The sequence below is a fragment of the Dermacentor albipictus genome, chromosome 10, assembly GCF_038994185.2.
Source record: "Dermacentor albipictus isolate Rhodes 1998 colony chromosome 10, USDA_Dalb.pri_finalv2, whole genome shotgun sequence".
NCBI classification, from domain to species: Eukaryota; Metazoa; Arthropoda; class Arachnida; order Ixodida; family Ixodidae; genus Dermacentor; species Dermacentor albipictus.
The window spans coordinates 81,733,518-81,753,412 of record NC_091830.1 but is presented as its reverse complement, the minus strand read 5'-3'; the positions used below and the strand labels follow the sequence as shown (position 1 = coordinate 81,753,412).

The window sequence follows — 19,895 nt, the reverse complement described above, 5'->3', positions numbered from 1 at the left end:
CATAGCGGCAACAATTGCGACAATGTAGTGGACGTGAGGCAAGCGGGACCGCTCTGAAGAATAGAGGCAAGACATTTATTTCAGTACAGCAAGATGTACCTGCGAACTGGGCAATTACTGACTCAGTTGGGACACGTGTATTTTCCACAATTTTGTTGCGCCGGTAAACAGTGATTACCCTAGCCGCGGATAACTTTTCTAGAGTTTCTGCTAGACTTAAATTGGAGTTCACACCACGAACTATTCCTTTACTGCGGCAAGATGCGGGGGTATGAAGGCATCCACTTGCATCGATCGAAATGGTGATCACTTAAGTAGGTCATGCACGCATGCCTGGTCTGGCGAACGGCAAACAATCCCACCTCTGCCAAACTCTCCTACATCAGTGATGTGCAAATAGTGATGCGTGGCCCCCTGAAGTTCAGCCTGCACTTCCTTCGGGTTGTTGAGCCGGATAGCTCCTCCATGCAAATGCACCAGCACCACAAGAATGCTGCCTACCCCACTAGGAAAGAAAGCTTCAAGGGGCATTTGATCAGGTGGTAGGGAGGCCATGCAAGGCGGAGATTGCTCGGGCCGTCCCCTGAAGACTTTTTCGACATTCGTGGTACTGTCTCCGTATCACACAATATCAGTTTCTCTCAAAACACTTGGCACCTACGAAACTCGAATAAATCCGCCCGACACTTTGCCCAAAACCCCGAGGGCTCACTGTTGGGATCCGAACCAGGGAACGTGTGCATGTGCGAGATACATGTGCTTAAACTTATCTTCCTCAAACCTTATTTAGCTGCCTTGTACCACCAGCTGTGCACCTGATACATGTCGTTCTACCTGCTGTTATAATATGCACGTGCAATGCAAGATGTAGATGTATCGATGCTACGCGGCGTGCATGTCACATTGCGTGTGCTTTCGCACGCTGCGACTCGCTTATACGGTATTTTTCCGCTCCATTCTAGCAAGCGCAGGCGTGGTTCATACTAAAGCAAGCCTTTGGAAAGTGAATGCATTCAACAAATTCTTTATAAAAAGCCCCAGTGCATCTCTGACAGATGACGACACAGCTATTTCTGGAATGTAATTGAGTAATTGAAGTTCTACCATTTCTTCTAGGAAAGAACTGTTCATCTGAAGAAAGGGGAGCCACCGGGAAAGAAGGTTCTTTACAAGAACGTGAACAACGCCAAGAGCAAAGGGAAGAGGGAAAAAAGGACTTACGCCACGCTCCCCCAACACGTGAGCTCCATACATAGGCAGCAAACACACGATGGAAATTCCGGAGAATTCTGCAGTGGACTAGTTGTTTCGACATAACACTATTGCGCAGACCGACGAAGGGACAGGACTTAAGCGAGAAAACTACACACGACACATGAGCACGAACTATCAACGGAGGTGATAGCTCACGTGTCGTGTGTTGTTTTCTCGCTTAAGTCCTGTCCCTTCGTCACTCTGCGCAACATCTTTAATCACACGAGGGAAAGCTTGAAACCTAAGCAAAAAACTTTCATTCAATAATTACTAGGGGGCACTCTGGCACTAGTATCTACGGGAGCTGCAATGAGAGCGGTTGTACCGGCATGGGAATTGTGGGAAGTACACGGATTAGCCTAACCTTCGTTCTTTCGGCTTCAGACGGCTTTGGGACTTTGTAAACTCGTCATTTTCTACAAGGTATTGCGTAGTAAATATTTTAATGAACATCCTTAAAATTGTCCGACAGCAGCACTCGAAAACAGGAATTCTAGCACGGAGGCCTGATATTAAAACCATTAAGCCAGGGACGCGCGTATCGACAAGCGAATGAAGCACCCTTATGAATTTGTCGCGGGCATGCCAGTGCCTTGAGACGCTTGGCGAGTTTCGATGTGGCCACCTGGACAAGCTCAATCGTGACAATTAACAGCAATTGTGCGTGTTCGGGGCGTCTTCTGCACATCGAAGAGTATAGATTGCTCTGAAATTTACGACAATAGGATTTATATAGAGTAATATACAAAGTCACAAGAACGTCTGAATCCACAAGCACTGCAGTCGTTGTACCACAAGCATTGTGGTACAACGACTGCAGTGCCAGAGTTCCCTCTAGTAATCATTGCCTGAAACTCTGTTACAAGCAGTGTGGTAAGTGCAGGACATACGTAAGTAGAGCTGCTAGGAACATATTGCAAGCTTCGGCTTGGCTAAATGTATACAACTGCCTCCCCTGCCAGGTGTTTACTTTACAATGTACTTCTGCAACTTCCTCTGACCAGGGAGGGTTACTAGTGCGACAATAAGAGAGGGGTAAACCTAAATACGTGAAGTCTTTCCTCAACTGAATACCTGCGAAGTGAGTTGGTATCATAAACCATAGAACGAGCCAAAGCCCTAAACTGCTCTCAAAGTTTACCAGAAGCTCAACAAAGCTTTTCCCTTATGAAAAGGGCCGTGTCTACACTTTTATGTCATCACAGAAGACGGCTATCTGTGGATCATATTTTCACCGCCTCCCGCAAACGAAGTTCTGATACATTCATAGACATATTGCTACCTGTTCCCCATTATGGCGCGTCTTGTTTGGAATGTTATTACCTAGTTGGACTTAAGCCTGTCCGTCGAATTATCCTTCCTCCAGGGATCAAAGTTTTTTTTTTCTTTGAGGTACATCGGCAACCCTTCCTGTCAAAACTTGGTTGGAAGAAAGGGACTCTGTCATGCCGTGGTCGGCAAACTGCCGTTTGTGTCCACATGCTGAAACCATTGACGACTGTTTTGTAGAGTGTAGGGAGGCAGTGTTCTTCTCGAATAATCTCCAAGAAACATTTAAGAAAGATTTAGATGTCACACCATACACAATTCCTTTCCTAGCTTTTAATGATCCCTGTGACCCACCATGTGACATGTTCATATTGCTTGCCCTACATGGCCTTCTGTGCTGTGGAATGTGTGACAGGCACGCTAAACCACCGCGAAGCATTCGGTCGTTTTTCAGGAATATTTTTATGTTCATAGTGTGTACGCTGCTGAAGAAACAGTGCCACACTGCATGCCCTCATTGACACTAGCACGTGTCAATGAGGGCATGAGAGCATGTCAATGACTTTTTAATGAGTTTACCTGATTTTTTGCAGCACTTTGCTTTTCGGGTTTTGCTGCAAATTCGGCTCCCATGTAATAAAGAAACGAAAAGGAAAGCTGGAGTGGCTCATTGGTAGAGGAGCTGACTCCCACGCACTGGGCACAGGTTCTATCCTCGCGGGACCTTTTTTTATTGTCATTATTCCCGGCGACAGTTGCTACCGACAGCGGACACCGGCGGTGCCCCAAGGCGTCGGACACCATCACCTTCCGAAACGGCTATTGGAATGATCCCGTAACAGCCTACGCTGTAAAAAGAGAACTAACGTAATATTCGTTTAGATCACTAGCTTTTATATGTCGGTGCGCTCAACTACTATCGACATGTACCAGAAAATGATGAAAGACAAATACGCAGACAATACGGGCGCTGCCTCAAAACTAAACATTCTGTTGCGTTGCAAAATATTATACCGGCTGTGTTCAAAAATAAGCTTGATGGTTTCCTTAGTTAGGCACAGGGAGGCACGTGAAGACCATCTGTGCAAATAACTTATGTGGCCAGGGGGACACAAAGTTCGATGATAATTGCTGCGGTCAGCAGTCCAGTTAACTAAAATATAATAATAAAATTCTTAACTGCAGCAAGTGGGTATGTTTGTACCAAAATTTAGATGCAGTCATGTGTCTACACAGTATCAGTAGGAAGAATTTTCCTAGCTTGTCTACGCTCCGAGATATCCGACTCCAAATTTTAATTGGCGTTCGCATGATTACGCGTGCAAGAGGGATAGGATCGACGCAAAGCTCCTGCCTGATGTGGCGCAGCTGTTGCGTACGGCGTTTAGTTTGACAACGGGCGGAGGCTTATGCAAAGATAATAACTGTTTCCCTTTTCCTCTCGGCTAGCGAAATCAAGATATGACAGCGTGGTGTGCCGTGCAGTTGTTGCTCTTGATTTAAATAAAACTTAGAATTCTTGGAGAGACATACACACTAGAAGAATTCTTCCAACTGATAATGTGTAGAAGCACGACTGCCTCTAATTTTTCAATACAAACTTACCCACTTGCTTCTGTCAACAAAAAATTCATTATTATATTTTAGTTAATTGGGATGCTGACAACGATAAGTACAATCTCACGTTGTTTCCCCGTGGCTACATAACTTGCACAGGTGGTCTTCGCGTGCCTTCTAGTGCTTAACTTTAAGAAAACTATAAAGCTTAATTTTGAACACCCTGTATATGCATATACAAAGGCATGTGGATGATGATTGTCTGATGCGCCTCGCAAATCTGGCATGCACCTTGTGCCTATCTGCGAGTGGACATATAATCTGGAGAGTGTAATGTAACAACTTCCAGTCATCGTGCGTGTTGTCTCAGTCTTTCTGTTGGAAAGCAAGCGCTGTTTGATTTCGAAGTTATCAGCAAGGAAGCGTCCAAGGAAAGCTAATGTGGGGACAAGGATAGATGGCACAACGTAGGATAGACAATTATAAACCACGTTATTTGATGGCCTGTGTATGTGCATCTCATTTGAGTAAGGAAGCTTTAAAAAAACTCTAGGCTGCAAATGATTCCCCCAAAGGGGTACTGTACTACCGCCATCTTAGAAGCACTAAGATGGAACATTAGCTTATATGTGGTATAAGGAGCGCTTTCCTCGCACTGCCCGTGATATTAGGATGGCGTATCTTGCCGTATAGATACCGATTGACAATAGCCACTCTGTCGCTAATTTCAGGATGAAGCCTGAACATCTTGGCAAATTTTATGGAAGATCATGTTATCAGCATTCAGCCTGCGGCAATGCTTTCCTCGGCAACAACCACCTGTGATATTATAGTTAGCTTAGGGTTTACACTAGCAGAAAAAAAGCACTTAAGGTGGGAGCGAACTCTCGCCGAAAAAGCTGTATTTCAGAAGCGAAGTAAGGGCGAGCACTGGTTTCACTTTTGCTGTTAAAAAGCTGTGGGAGCTTCCACTCCAGCAAATTTTTTGTAAACCTGCTTGGTTTGGGGGGACACTCGCCGCTGTGTTCTTGAAGCGTCACTTACCACAGCGATTCTGCTCTTCGTTTTACAGCGCCTTTTTGTATGGTTCTCCTAACAAATTCAACTGTAACCACAGGAATGCCGTATAATTGCAAGAAGGTCTACAACAAGACATGTGGACACAACGAATTTCATCCAATCTTCAATAATACATGCAACCTAAATGTAACTAGAGAAAGTGGTTAGGCTACTAAAGAACTAATAAAAAAATGAATTTCAGGCTGCTTCATTTTATCTTTCTTAACTTCAGGAGTTACAACCACATAAAGCGAACAGTGACAAGGAAACTCTTGGAGAAATTATAAGAATATCTAAAGAAATTTAGAAATTCTAAATAAATCAAAGTGAAAGCGTAAAAATAAAACAACAGAAGTTATCTGTAGTCGGTTCCTTTTTAGTTTCGTTATACGATTCTTGGAATGCTGCATGAAATGTTACCAAAAAAGAGGTCTTGAAAAATGGGCCAACGAAGCATTGTAACTAAAACGGTCAGAAGAGAGCTTGTGGTAGTACGCGCGCCGCCGTCTTTGCTGCAGCTCAATGCACCATATGTATCAGTGGTAGTTGTGTCAGGCAAATCTATTCGTATCAGTTCCCAAATCATGCCAGATTCACAAAATAAAAGTAACTGATACAGTCCATCTGGTCTAAGCGCTCTGTGTTTGTTGTCACCCTCTGCTGTTGCGATTTTGCTCGCGCTTGTGTGCTCCGTCGGACGTTAAATCATCGTTAATAAACCTGGAATAAGTATACCACAAAATGTGTGCGCTAAGAACAAACACTAAAGGATAGTGCGTGCCATTGTCCCCCTGCATCACCTTTGCAGGTTTTTGCGAAATTTAAAGTTGATAGTTTCATAGTTTTGCTTGTACACAAAGGACAGTGAAGCTACGTAAGGGAGTTCTCAAACAGTGTGAATGGAAAAGAGCGCTTCTTTGTGGCATTGGTACACCGGTTACACGCACCGGTGTAACTTCCGCTACACGAGTGATCAACCCTTGTATATTTGATGCTTTCCGACTGAAACAGTTACAACACGCACGGTAACTTCGCACACTGCACAAGCGCACCTCTCATGCCATGTCAACAATTCTTGAGGCTGCGCTTGATGTTGACGACAGCAGAAAGTTATTTAAAACGAATTCAAACGCAGGTAGCACAGGAGGCGCTCATAACGCCATGAAAAGACATCAATACAGCAGACTGAAGTCCGGATCCCGAAGGCGATGCTTTTGTTCGCTGCATATGGCAGTTGTTCAAAATCGAAAATGCGTCATAAATTATTTTCCACACTCCAGTATAGTGTACAAAATAGACGCTTCAATAATTTTTTTTCTTGTGACAACTATACGTAGTTAGACGCAACATGGTACACATCGAGAGCGTACTGGTTAATATTTCAGGCATCACGGGCGCCACACAACCACGAAGGTGTAAAGATGACCCTCGCTCCACGCAAGCGGTTGATGGCGCAACCCACAACCCTGTTTCAAAGGAGACGCTCATAGCATTAATCCGTCTCTCCTGTTTTCTATTTTGTGAGTGCCGGTCGGTCGCGCGAGCCGTTGCTACGTGTTTGTCTAATTGTGTGGTTTTGTGTTTGGTATAACAAAATGTGACTTAGTTCGCGCATACAAAAGTGCCAGAAGATAGCTTGTGTCTCTGGCAATTCGCCATATGCGTGGCGTTCCAGGCAAATTTGGACGAACGATTTTCATGCCCTGGAGTGTGTTCTCTTTGTGTCGGGTTCTGGGAAGTTCGGTGGATGTAGCATATAAATAATGTGCATTATTATTGTGCCTCAGCTCGTCCACTACGTAACGGCATGTATGCTAGGAGTCGACGCAGCACTGGCAACTTGGAGAACACTTTTCGACCGCGTCGTACCATTCAAAATGTAAGTAATCGTGCTTGCTAACTACACGTGCATTGTGCGCGCTTCTCGTATTTGCACAGAGTTATTATGCGACGCTTTGCGACTGGCGTTTGCCGAATCCTTGATGACGTCGAAAACCACTCTTTGTATCATCCAAGTAAACTTCTGAGCTGTTGTTGCTTAATCATGGGGAGACTTCGATTTATGTCGAAGTCTGGTTCGGGAACTACGGTCGTCGGGGTAGATGCGGCAGAATCCGAGAGGACAAACCTATTGCTCGTTTCCAGAATTTACTCGATGTATGCGATCGTCGTACCCCTGTTGATGTGCTTGAACTCCTGGCTGAAATTTGTCAGCAACACTTTCGTGTTTCTTCCATGCAGTCGAGCGATTCCTCTTGCAACGCTAATTTCGCGATCGAGCAGTAGACGTTGGTCGCCTTCAATAACGCCTGCTACGTCAGCAGGTGTTTCGGCGCCGACTGAAATAACAATGCTGTAGCGAGGCGGGATGCTCACTTGATCTTCGAGCAGACTTTAGGGGCGGTGACTAGGAACACTCCCCGGTGGTTTCGCTTGATCTTCTGACAGCGTTATTGACTTCGACTTCAGATCGATAATTGCGCCGTGTTGGTTCAGGAAGTCCATGCCGAGAGTGACCTCTCAATAACACTGTTGGAGGATAATGAAGGTGGCAGGGTAATTCCGGTCGTGAATGGTAATTCTTGCCGTGCACATTCCAGTCGGCGTTATGAGGCGTCCTCCTCCGGTCCGCATTTGAGGGCCTTCCCATGTAGTCTTAACTTTCTTCAACTGAGCGGCGATGTGTCCACTCATGACGGAGTAATCAGCCCCTGTGTCGACTAAGGCGCTGACTGCGTGGCCGCGGAGAAGCACGTCGAATTCGGTGGTTCTTTGTCTTGCATTACAGTTCGGTCTTGGTGTCGGATCACGGCTGCGTCGCGTTGACCTGTAGCTGCTATGTGACGTCGTCAGGTAGTATTTCGTCATCTTATTCTTTGCTTCCAGACTTCGTCGGGACGGTGGCGTGTCGTTATGTCGTCGAGGTAGTTTCTTCGGCGTCTTCGTCGGCGGCGGAGGATCTTCGTCAGTTCGACGAACAGCAACCGCACCTCCATCGGTTGCTGCTTTTAATTTTCCGGATATGGGCTCGGTGACCGGCCCCGGGCTGGGCGATTATATGGTCGGCGCTGCGGCGACAGGTAGCGGCCTGGTAACGGCGAACGGGATGGTCGTCGAGGGCTCCACTGAGTGGCGGCGAGGTAGTCGGTGATTTCGCGAGGTCGTTCGCCAATCTGTGATTGCGGCGCGTTAAGGGCGAACCCTCGGAGTCCCGTCTCCCGGTATGGGCATCGGCGGTAGATGTGCTGCCCGGCTTCTCCGCAATGATAGAAGGAGCACGGTGGTCGGGGGCACGCCAAACATTAATCTTCCTTGGAACCACGCGTTAGGTGACGGGTTCGCGTGCAGGCGGCGGGGTGGTGGTGGCCGACGGAACTCTGTCGTCACGGGGCCCTGCCGTGGGCGCGGAGGGGGAACGGGATGGCGGGCTACAGCGGTATATGTCAGCGCTTGTGGCTGAGGCTGCGGCGATTCAGGGGCTACTCCGAGGTGTTGTTGGAGCTGGTCACGTACGGCGTCGGCAATCGAAGCCACTTGAGGCTGTGATGATGGGAGCAGCTTCTCTAGCTACTCCCGCCCGACCACTCGGATAGTCTCGCGCTTATCGTCGGTGGCCCGTGACTGAACTCCGGCGCAGTTTGTCGAGTTCGTGCGCCAGTCGAATTGCCGGTTTCGCATCTCGAGTGTCTCCTCGATGATGGTGGACTCGCGAAGAAACTCGTCGACGATCTTCGGTGGGCTTCGTACCATTCCGGCAAAAAGTTCCTCCACACCACGCATGAGTAGGCGGACTATCTTCTCCTCGCGCATTTCAGGATCGGCGTGGCGGAATAGACGGCTCATTTCCTCCGCGAAGATCGCGGTTGTCTCATCAGGTAGCTGCACCCGGGTTTATAATAGCGCTTGGGCTCGTTCTCAGCGTACGACGCTTGCGAATGTCTGCGGGAAGCCGCTTCGGAACCAGTCCCAGGTCGTTAAGGTGGCTTCTCGGTTCTCGAACCATGTCCTGGCCGCGTCTTCCAATGTGAAGAAGACATGTCGCAGTTTGTCGTCACTGTTCCAGTTGTTAAATGTAGCGACTCTCTCATACATCTCAAGCCAGCTTTCCGGGTCCTCGAACGCGTGAACCACGGAACTTAGGATGCTCTCTGGGCTGCTGCAGCACGACGGGGGACGCAGGGGCTGCCATTGGGGTGGACTTGGTGGCGATCTTCCTGCTCGTCTCAGGCAAATGTCAGTGCTCCGGGGGCCGTCGTTGCAGCCTGCGGCTACCTCGCTGGTTCTTGGCGACGTTGGTGTTGTCTTCCTAGTGCGAGCTTGGGCCACGGCTTTGTCCGGGCGTCCGCTACATGAACGCAAAGCACCTCGACCAGATGTCACGCGGTGGTGACGTTGAAGAACATGGTAGCAATACTGTGAAAGACAAAATTAACATTTATTGGGCGAACATGTGCCCATAAAAACAGGCTACACTTATAGCACAACGATAGCGGCGAACATGGTCGGCGATCGTCGAAGATCTGATCAGCGGGTCAAGTGCGTCGGCTTTTATAGATCAGTCGTCGAATGTTCCAGAGTAATCGCTGGGACCCGCATGCCTTCCACAAAGTTCTACGCCATTAGCGTCGCGCACACATGCAATCAGATGGTTCGGCACCGCCGACAGAAGGTTCGGCGACGACAGACAGCGGACAGAAGCATCGATAAGATTCTAGAAACTTCCGATACATTTAGATGCGTCCTGCGCTGAGCGATAACATTTCGTGGACGGTAACAGCGCTCACCCGTAAAAGATAAACGAGTTGACATGTCAGTATGGTTACAGCACACGCTGACGTTCCCAAGAAAGGGGATACATACACACAGGGCTGGCTAACGACTTGTTTTATTGACAAGGATAGCACACCTTATATATGCCAGAGTGAAACAAGGGAGATGAAGGGGAAAACATGTCAAGGGTGATAGCGTGCTAACAAAGCACGCGCAATACAGGCAACCAAGCGCAACACAATTTTAATAAAACATATTTTTGTTTGCCATCTGAAGCCCCGATAGCCACATCCAGACGATCGAATTCAGCATGAAAGAGAGCAAGGGAAGGGGTGCCAACGCACTTCCTACCATTTTTTCTTATGAGATGGGCTTCTAAACTGATGCGCGGGGTCTTGTCACTGCCCTTTCCTGGAATCATCGTCTCTTTCAACCGGGCCACACAATCCATATACTTGCTAAAGTGCGCAACTAAATGTGCGTATTTATCATCTTGTTTTTTTTTCTGTAGTTTTAGAGCGTGTTTTCCTAACGGTGATTGACACAGCGACCAGTTTCGCACACGTAAAACATCCCACATGACATGGTGATGCAATACACCACTCCAGTAGAACATATTACTAACGGCGGTTGGTGGTTCTTCTGGCATCCAGGTTTTGAGGCGTTACAGATACGTGGACACAACTTTCCCAGCTTTATAGGGGCAGAGAAAGAAATTGGCACGCCGTGCCTACTTGCCACCTTCTTAAGATTGTGGGAAAGTTTATGGATGTAAGGGAGCACCTCTGTCGTAGGTGCCTTCCGTTGATCCTCAGACATTGTGCTTCCCGATCCACACTTGAATTTTCGGAGGATTTCTGAAATGGCAGCCAAGACCCAGACGGGGAGCCCTGCAGCCAAAAGATGGCTTACCTGTTTAATAAAACTGGGCTTAATCTGATGTGGGCACAATTTTAGGAGAGCCGATTTCATACACAACACCGCTATACATCTCTTAATTGTCTTTGAGTGTGCCGAGTGAAAAGCCAGCAACGCCTTCTTAACTCGTGGGTAGTAGCCCCAGAAAACGCGTCCATCACAGAACATGATTTCTAGGTCTAAAAACTGTAAACATGAAAGGTCCGGGAGTTCATCGGTGAAACTCAACCCATGTCTATGTTTGCTAAAAATGTAGAGGGGTAGGTGAAGATGGGCTGCTTTTTTGAAAGCAATAAAAAATCATCAACATACCAAAGGAAATTTAAAACCGGTATCCATTAAGCACTTGTTCAAGTGTATTTTCCACCTTGGTCAGAAAAATGTCAGAAAGAATAAGGGCTACGCAAGAGCCTATGCAAATGCCATCGCGCTTTGAAAACGACTGCTCGCCAAATACAATAAAAGTAGTTACGGAAAAATTAGGCATCGACCCAATTGCCACGATGGAAACCCATACGGTTTCCTCGAAAGAAAATTCTCGGAAGTGAAGAAAAATTCATCCTAGTCCGGGAATCGAACCCGGGATCACAGCCTTTCTGGGGCAGCCGCTCTACCAGCTGAGCTAACCAGGCAGTTAGTAGACGGTAGGGTAGCAGATGGCAATCATAGCAATTGCTACGATTGGGTTGTTGTCTCATTTTCCCATAATTACTTCTCTCCACCTTGCGGGTTTTCGCAGAACGATTACCACAATAAATGTAGAGTTCAAATAAAGCTGCTATAATGATAGAAAATGATTAATGGCCAAACCGATGGTGTTCTGGAAAGATACATGACTGTTATCTTCGATGCACTCTTTGACACACACGAGCAGTTGATTCTGCGAATCAGAATAAGCAAGTCTTGCATGTCTACCAAAACACAGAGACCAACAGCTCATTTCCCTCTAAACATTGTACTACTGCGGCTGAATTTTTTTCACAGGAAATTGGTCGTTCACAGCAACGTCTTGAGCTTCTTTAGCAAAAACTGGCTAACACAGTTCTGCCACGACCCCTCTTAGCCAAGACCAGTCCTAAAGGGAACTTCGGCCTTTTGTGTCTTTGCTGTGAAACACCCCCGCAAGCTGTTTCCATTCTGTTAGCTATGTCCGTGGCAAACCTGCGAAGGTCTAATTGCTTACAAAACTCAACGAACTTGGTTTTCCTCGCCATTCACTTTTCTTTACGGGTACAAAGTTCCTATTAGCCGCTACCAAGCCTTTTTCATTGCAAATTCACTCCAGTAAAACGGCGAACCCACCGTCGTTGTCAGCTTGCGTAAGCATCAGATTGTTGATCTTAAAAAAAAGACACTACGTCATTGAACAATCTAGTACGGTGCGAGTCCAGGGTTTTTGGAGCAAACTTTCGCAGGCAGTTAACACCTTCACGTAGGCAGCGGTCCCGATTATCATCTTTCGCCTGAGTGGCAACTTTCGATTCATTGCAGTGAGATCTTGCGCAGGAACATCAGCTTGGACCCCAAATTTGGATCCTTTCGGCAAATGATGCATAATGTTCTGTGGTATGTGGACGTCCCCCATGACGCAGGCACTGCTTCCATCTTGTGTCATTTTCTTGTCTCCTGCACACCGCAGCAACTCCTTCAAGATGCACCTCCACCTACACTCCGTGAGCTGAACCGCTAGACGCTTCAAAGATGGGAGCTTCTGCATCATGACTGACAACCAGAAAGTGACAGGAAGTTCCTTATCTCATTGGCAGCGTTTTGCCTGCAGCATACATTTTCGGCCTCATCCGACGGGAGCCGGCCTTGTTCACCGAACGCACGCTTAAGAGGAGCACCATACCACTGCGCAAGCGCTCCATCCCATGGCTTGTTTCATATTTCGCAGGCTCTCTTTGCAACCCAGCAAAGAGGACTACGTGAGACATATCGTAAAGCAGACAACTCGATAGGCGGTTTCTGAAGGCGTTCTACAAATCTTTGTATCATAGTTCGGGCCCTCAGCCAATAATGAAAAAGTTAGGTATTTAAATTTATTTAGTGAGTATGGGGAAAAAAAAGATATCTGAGTTACTATAGGCTATTCCCAGCAGTATGCGTTCAGTTTATTTCGCTTCCAACGCGCCTTTTATTTTTAAATTCTTGGCTCAAGTTATGTGAGATACCCTGATTAAGGTGTGCTATCCTTGCCAATAAAATCAGTCGTTAGTCAGCGCTGTGTTTATGTGTCCCCCTTCTTGTGGTCGTCTGTTTGTGCTGTCACCCATATGTTTCAAGATGAATCAACTCGTCCAAAAGGAAGTATTGAGGACGTTACTGCTGTACTGAGGTTTTTCCAGCAAGCTTGATTTTCTCCCATTAAAAATTTTTTGCCGAGCTATTCCCATTCCTGCAAATCGGCATTGTAGTAGTTGAGAGTCTGTGTCCAGTTACATTATTTTTCACTTTAAGTCAAAACGGTATAGATTACATAGCTGGTAGATCAGTGTATTGATGCTCAATCATTTAAGAAGACCATTTCGTATATAGAGCTAAGTTGTCTGCTTGCACTTGCTATGGCATTTTCTCGATGTTGCAGTGTTGCTCATCAAATGAATTTGATTTCTACAGCACCAGATAGAACATTCCAGTTGGCACTTGTGTAATTTTAATAGTGATAAGCAACCAACAAGTCCTCATTCAAAAGCTGTCAAGAAGTATTTCTAATACTTTGGGATCATTTTCACCGGTTTTCTTTCATACTATGTATTTGGTCAGCACAGTGGGCAGTCTTCTATTCAATCTACTCGGTGCTGTTGAAGTCCGAATATCTTCAACCAGCAAGTCTAAATCATAACACTACCAGTAAGACTTCGATTACTGGGCAGATGGAAGCATTTTATCTCATCCTAAAAGTATTTTTGATGAAACCGCCAGTTTGTAGAGCAAGCATCATATGCACTGCAACTCATAATAAGTTTTTAAGTTGGATAGGCGAGTATCTATAGCTAAGTATACCTGTGCATGTACTTTCTACGTATTATCTAGTGTTTTAGCCACACGAAACAGCCTATGTTGTGTTTGCTGAAGTCAAATTTATGGAACCTGCTTTTTTTTTTCTTCTGCACTTACACTTCTGTGGTCTCATAAGCACTGTAGTAGTATGACAGCTAAAGCATTGCAGCAGTGTTGAAGTTAACTTGCTACACTATGTCAACACATACCTATCACCGTATTGGTGCATTTTCTGAGAACCAGCTGTGTTCACTGGGTGAAATTTGTAGTGTCCTTATGTGTTCGCCGGTCAGTTCATGCAACTTTTCAGGACGGAATTTACGCAGGGAGAAAATAGAGACCATACAACATGACAGCTGCTAACAACTGTCTCTTTATTTCTGTGGAAGGATTAAAAATAACAATATCACTGGATGTGTATTTATATTGTGCACAAGTTCTTTCCTAGGGAAGGTGTAAGTTGCGATATTGTTACGGGGATGTTGCGAGTATATAAAAACTTCATCTACAATTTACATACAAGATGAGTCAGAATAGTTAGGATGGCTGACCACCAACAACACACAGCAGTCAGCGTCTCCGATCTTCTTCCTCTGTCTTCTCTCATCATTCCGTAACAGCCCCCCGGATGGTGAAGCGCCGTCTCGAAGCATGGCGGGCGAGGAATAGCGAGCGAAGTATGGCTTCAGCTGCGAAACCTGCATTTGAGGTTGTATCAAAGTGTAGCGGTTAATTTGGCGTAGGAGTTCGTAAGGCCCTGCGCAGCGAGAGAGAAGCTTCTGGGAGAGGCCAACCCAAAGATATGGTTACCAGACGAGCACCCAAGCACCTGGTGCGAACTTAGCAGCGCGATGTGGCAGTGGTCGTAACGCTCTTTCTGTATATACTGTGACGCCAATAAACGAGATTAGGCAACATGACATGCCATGCGAGTGCGATCGATGACTTCACGAGCGTACTCAATTGCAACACGTGGCACAGAAGGGAGGATGGTGTCAAAAGAGTGAGTGGGGTCACGACCATACAAGAAATAAAAGGGCGAATGTCCTGCGGTGTCATGTCGGGACGAGTTATACGCGAACGTCACGTAAGCCAACCTAGCGTCCCAGTCGCGGTGACTTTTGGAGACGTACGTCGGCGGCATCTCTGTGATTGTTTGGTTGAGACGTTCCGTAAGACCGTTCGTTTGTGAGTCGTAGGCGGCGGAGAGCTTGTGCTCAGTGGCACAATAGTGGAGGTGGTCGTCGATAACTCGAGACAAGAATGAGCGGCCGCAGTCTGTAAGTAACTGTCGAGGTTCACCGTGCAAGAGAATGACGTCGTGAAGGGGAAAACCGGCGACGTCAGTTGTGCAACTAGTCGGCAACGCCTTTGTTACCGCGTAGTGTGTCGCTTAATTAGTAGTGACGGCGCCTCACTTGTTCACTCTAGTCGTTGTCGGAAAAAGGCCAAGCAGGTCAAGGCCTACGAGAAAGAACGGTTAAGAGGGAACTTCAATGGGATGGAGTAGTCCGACAGGTGCTAGGGAAGGTTTCTCCCCGCGCTGACACAATTCGCAAGTTTGGACATCAGGGCACATAGAGCGGTAGAGACCCGGCCAGAAGAACAGGCGGTCGTACGCGGTCGTATGTATTCAAAACTTCAAGGTATCCCGCCTTTCGTGCATCGTGAAGTTGTTCAAAAACGATGGGCGGCAGATGACGAGGAAGGACAAGTAGCAACTCAGGGCCGTCTGGGTTGATATTGCGGCGGTAGAGGATGGTGTCATGAACCACGAACATGCGGCACGTGAACACTAAATGAAAATTCCTGGAGCCGTAAAGCCCAGCGACGAAGTCATCCAGTCGGGTCCTGGATGGAAGACAGCCAGCAGAGTGCGTGGTGGTCTGTGATGACCGAAAACGTACGGACGTACAAATATGGCCGGAACTTGGCGACAGCCCAAACCAAAACCAAGAACTCCCGCTCGGTGATGGAGTAATTTCTCTAGGAAGGTGGCAGCAGGCGGCTGGCGTAAGCTATCATGGACTCGGTACCATTCTGGTGTTGGGCGAGAACAGCGCTGATGTCATAGCCGCTTGCGACGGTGCGGACTTCGGTCGGTGCAGACGGATCAAAATGGGCAAGTATGGGAGGGGTGATCAGAAACCCGATGATAGCGGTGAACGCGTGAGCCTGCTCCAGGCCGCATGTGAATGGCGTGTTTTTTAGAAGATCTGTCAAAGGCCTAGCAATGTCGACGAAGTTTTTGACGGAACGGCGAAAGTAAGAACACAAGCCCACGAAACAGCGCACGTCAGAGGCAGAACGTGGCACAGGGAAACTGCGTACAGCGTGAACTTTTTTCGGATCTGGTCGGACACCGCAGGCGTCGACGAGGTGACCCAACACGGTGATCTGACGGCGCCCGAATTAACCCTTCGTGCAGTTCAGTTGAAGGCCGGCTTTTCGGAAGACCGCAAGAATTGCAGCCAGTCGGCTAAGGTGGCTGCCGAACGTGGGAGAAAAAAGAATAAGGCCGTCAAGGCAACAAAGACAGGTGGTCCATTTGTAGCCCCGCAGAAGAGAGTCCGTCCTACGTTCAAATGTCGCACGAGCATTGCATAGGCTAAAAGGCATGACTTTGAACTCGTGTAGGCCATCCGGCGTAATGAAGGCCGTCTTCTCGCGATTCATTTCATCAACTGAAATCTGCGAGTAGCCGGATCGAAGATCGATGGACGAGAAGTATTTAGTGTCGTGCAAGCAGTCCAAGGCGTCATCGATGCGTGGTAGTGGGTAGACGTCTTTTCGTGTGATCTTGTTTTAGTGACGATAATCGATGCAAGAACGCCTGGTGCCATCTTTCTTTTTCACAGACGAGAGGCGAAGCCCAATGGCTGCCCGATGGCTCGATGGCCCCTTTGCAGAGCATTTCGTCCACTTCTAATTGGATGAGTCGAGGTTCAGCACGCGACACACGATAGGGACGCCGACGTATGTGATTCGTATCTCCAGTTTTTATACGGTGGTGAAGAACAGATGTTTGGCCTAATGGCCTGTCACCAAAATCAAAGATGTCACTGTACGATTCAAGCAGGAGTCGTATGTCTGTGGCCTGTGCAGAGGTGAGGCCAGGTGCAATCATTCTCGCGAAGTTATCCGTTGAGGAACCAGAGCAGTCAGCCGCTATTGGAAGTAATAACCTACTCTTGGCATTCAGACTCTCAATGTCAAATTCGCAACCGCTAAAAACACTGGCCAAGAACATGCCGGCTGGGAGCACTTGAGGACACAGGCCGAAATTTAGAAGCGGTAGAACGACGTCGTTAGTTGTAACCTTGACCAACGTGTGTGCAACAGCAACGTTCTGGTTCAAAAGCGCGTCGATGATGAGGTGAAGCACATATTCACCGTCAGGTACCTGTGGCTAGGCGTCCACGTCACGTAAGTAACTGCCTCGGGTGACAGACGCACATTTTGAAGCGAGGACTAGCGCGCGGGGGGAGGGCGGTACTCGGACCATCGGCTAGTTGAGGCAGTTCTAACTGAAGAACACCGGTCGCGCAGTCGATAAGAGCAGGATGCGTGGATAAAAAGTCCAATCCAAGGAAAACGTCGTGAGGGCAGTTGTCGATCACAGCAAAGAGAACAGAATAGAGCAGCCGGCTATAATTAAACGCCCAGTATACGTTTCAAGAACAACGAAAACGCCACCGTCGGCCACACGAAGCACTCGGGTAGCTGCTGGGGTGAGGACTTTTTTTAAACGTCTGCGTAGGCTAGCACTCATCACAGATAAGTAATGTGCCATGATGGGATGATCTGCCATGATGTGCCATGATGTGATACGTGACTTGTGCCATGCGAAGAGCCGAACCTGTTATTCAAAATGTTTAGGAAGCAAATTCGCACTGTTCGCTACCTCAAGTACACATCGGTGCACCCTGCTTCGCAAAAGAGGTGTGTTGTCGGCTCTTCTTCGGGCAAAAAAGTGGGCATAACAGCGGGAGACCGCATTGCGGTCAATGCACTAGTGCGGCGGGAATGGACGGCTTGGGGATACCCTGAGTACTTCACTGACTCAGTAGGCTGCGTGCTGGCTAGCGCAGTACCCACCCACGTTGGACCACAAGAATGGGCTTCGATACCGTACAACTCCCCCCATAAGCGAGACCCTTGCGCATGTGGAAGTGCAACGCAGGAAGAATAAATCCTGACAGGCTCGCCGATTGTCACGAATTTCAGAACTCCAGGAATGGACAGAGATATAATGCAAACATGTTAAGCATTTATCCCAAGGCACAATTGGAACCCAAAACAAATGAGCAGCAAACTAAATTAAGAGATATTCACAAAACTAGGTATATACATAATCAAAACAAATGAGATATTAGCGCCTAATGTTCCTAGTCTGACTGGCCTTAATAAAATTGTGACACATAGTGCCTAAGAATTGAATGTTCTGACCGTCGGAATAGCGGTGAACGTCAGCACGGCGTGGCGCAAGATATTAGCCTCCGTAGTGCCAACACGGCGTAGGCGTCGACCTTCGTTGCGAGTTTAACATTCACAGTGCGGGTAGCATTCTACGTTGAAATCTGCAGATAACATTGCCCCGCTTGCCGCGATATCCTTCTTTATTTTTCCACCCCCTGATTGGCTGTTAAGCGCTCAAAAAGCCCGTCGCTGATAGAATAAACGTCATTCTCTTCCTGACGCCGCGTGCGTCATCTACTCCCTGGACCGGTCGTCCTGCCGCCCTCGGCGTCTAGCCGTCGAATACGCAACACGAGCGACAAGGTTGTAGCCCTCTTTCGAGACTTGCGTTGCACAGGAGGCGGTCTGGACAAGTCCGGTGTTGTGTTGCTGACGTGGTCAGGTGATTGTCTCTGTGGCACTGGACAAGGCTGGTTATGGGAGAATGGGGTTGGAGGGGGGTAGCGGAGCGCAGCCATGGCGACGTAGTAAGGTCTTGGAAGCTGTTGCTGGCCAACCCTCAGAGATCTTCTCGTCGGTCCGTGGTCCGAAGCTACTACTTCCCATCTCCAGAGGACAGCTGGAGACATGACTACCCTGCTTCTCATCCACGTCAGCAATGCCTGCTCATTCGCCTCCCTCCCCTTTTCCTGCAAATTTTCGCTGGCGCTTCACATGCTTCTCACCTCATGTATCCATTCTCCATTTTACTGACCGGTGTCGTCTGCCCCACATTATCGCATATGCTCTGCCGGTGACTCGTCACAGTGTGTAAAAGGGAAAGCATGGCAGCACTTTTCAGTCAGCACTGTGTTTGTGACTTTTGTTGGTGTGGTGACCTGTTGGTATTGTTCCTTACCAAGGCTATTTGTATTCAACATGTGAAAAGAGTGCAGTGCAAGCCGGAAAAGAGATAGATACCTGGCTTGAATGGAAGCATACCCTGTTCACTTCACTTGCACAAACGGCCAGGAGTGTACACCTTGAGACAATCTAGTTTATGGCATTGTAGGTCTTGGAGGCCGTAGAATTGCCTAATACTTTCTCCATGCTTCACTTGCTGATTCTCGTAAACCACAAGTGCAGCAATTTTCTCTGCGTTATGTTCACACCAATATCTGATGCCATTTTAATGTGATGTTTTACATGCTTCCCTTCTCTGCTACTTGTGCACGGATTATTTCATTGCTTATATGTACCTTTCTACTTTTTTATTTATTTAGTTAGTTAGTTAGTTATTTATGTGCATTATATGCAGTGTCATTGTCATTGTCATACAGTGACTTTGTTGCGAGGACTTTCACAATGGTTGCAGTCTATAAAATCATTTTTAAGTGTGTGCAATATATGCAGTGCCATTTAGGCTTCCACCGTCTTACAGCTATGCTATTAGGGGGAGTTACACTGTGGTTGCGACTACATTTAATTTAAATGCAACGCTGCTTTGGAGCCTTGAATTTGTTTTGAACCCAATTATCAATAATTATAAGATAAATATTACCGGCATATACCTTGTTTGAATAGATCGTTTATTTGCACGGTTTTTCTAATAAGTAATTCATAATTTTTTATTATCACGTTTCATTAGACTGGCTTTGTGTTAAAAT

At 47.3% G+C, this 19,895-nt stretch overlaps 1 protein-coding gene and 1 non-coding gene across 2 annotated transcripts in view; one reads left to right on the top strand and one right to left on the bottom strand.

The window, feature by feature from the left end:
- Window positions 1-19,895, top strand: part of LOC135904210 (uncharacterized) — a 411,027-nt gene that overhangs the window by 274,813 nt on the left and 116,319 nt on the right. Inside the window, exon 4 of the mRNA XM_065434850.2 lies at window positions 1,117-1,239. Coding sequence (XP_065290922.2) covers window positions 1,117-1,239 — 123 coding nt within the window. The remainder of the gene's footprint in view (window positions 1-1,116; window positions 1,240-19,895) is intronic.
- TRNAS-AGA (transfer RNA serine (anticodon AGA)) lies at window positions 11,386-11,459 on the bottom strand. Its single transcript has one exon. It is a non-coding gene; the product is annotated as a tRNA-Ser (tRNA).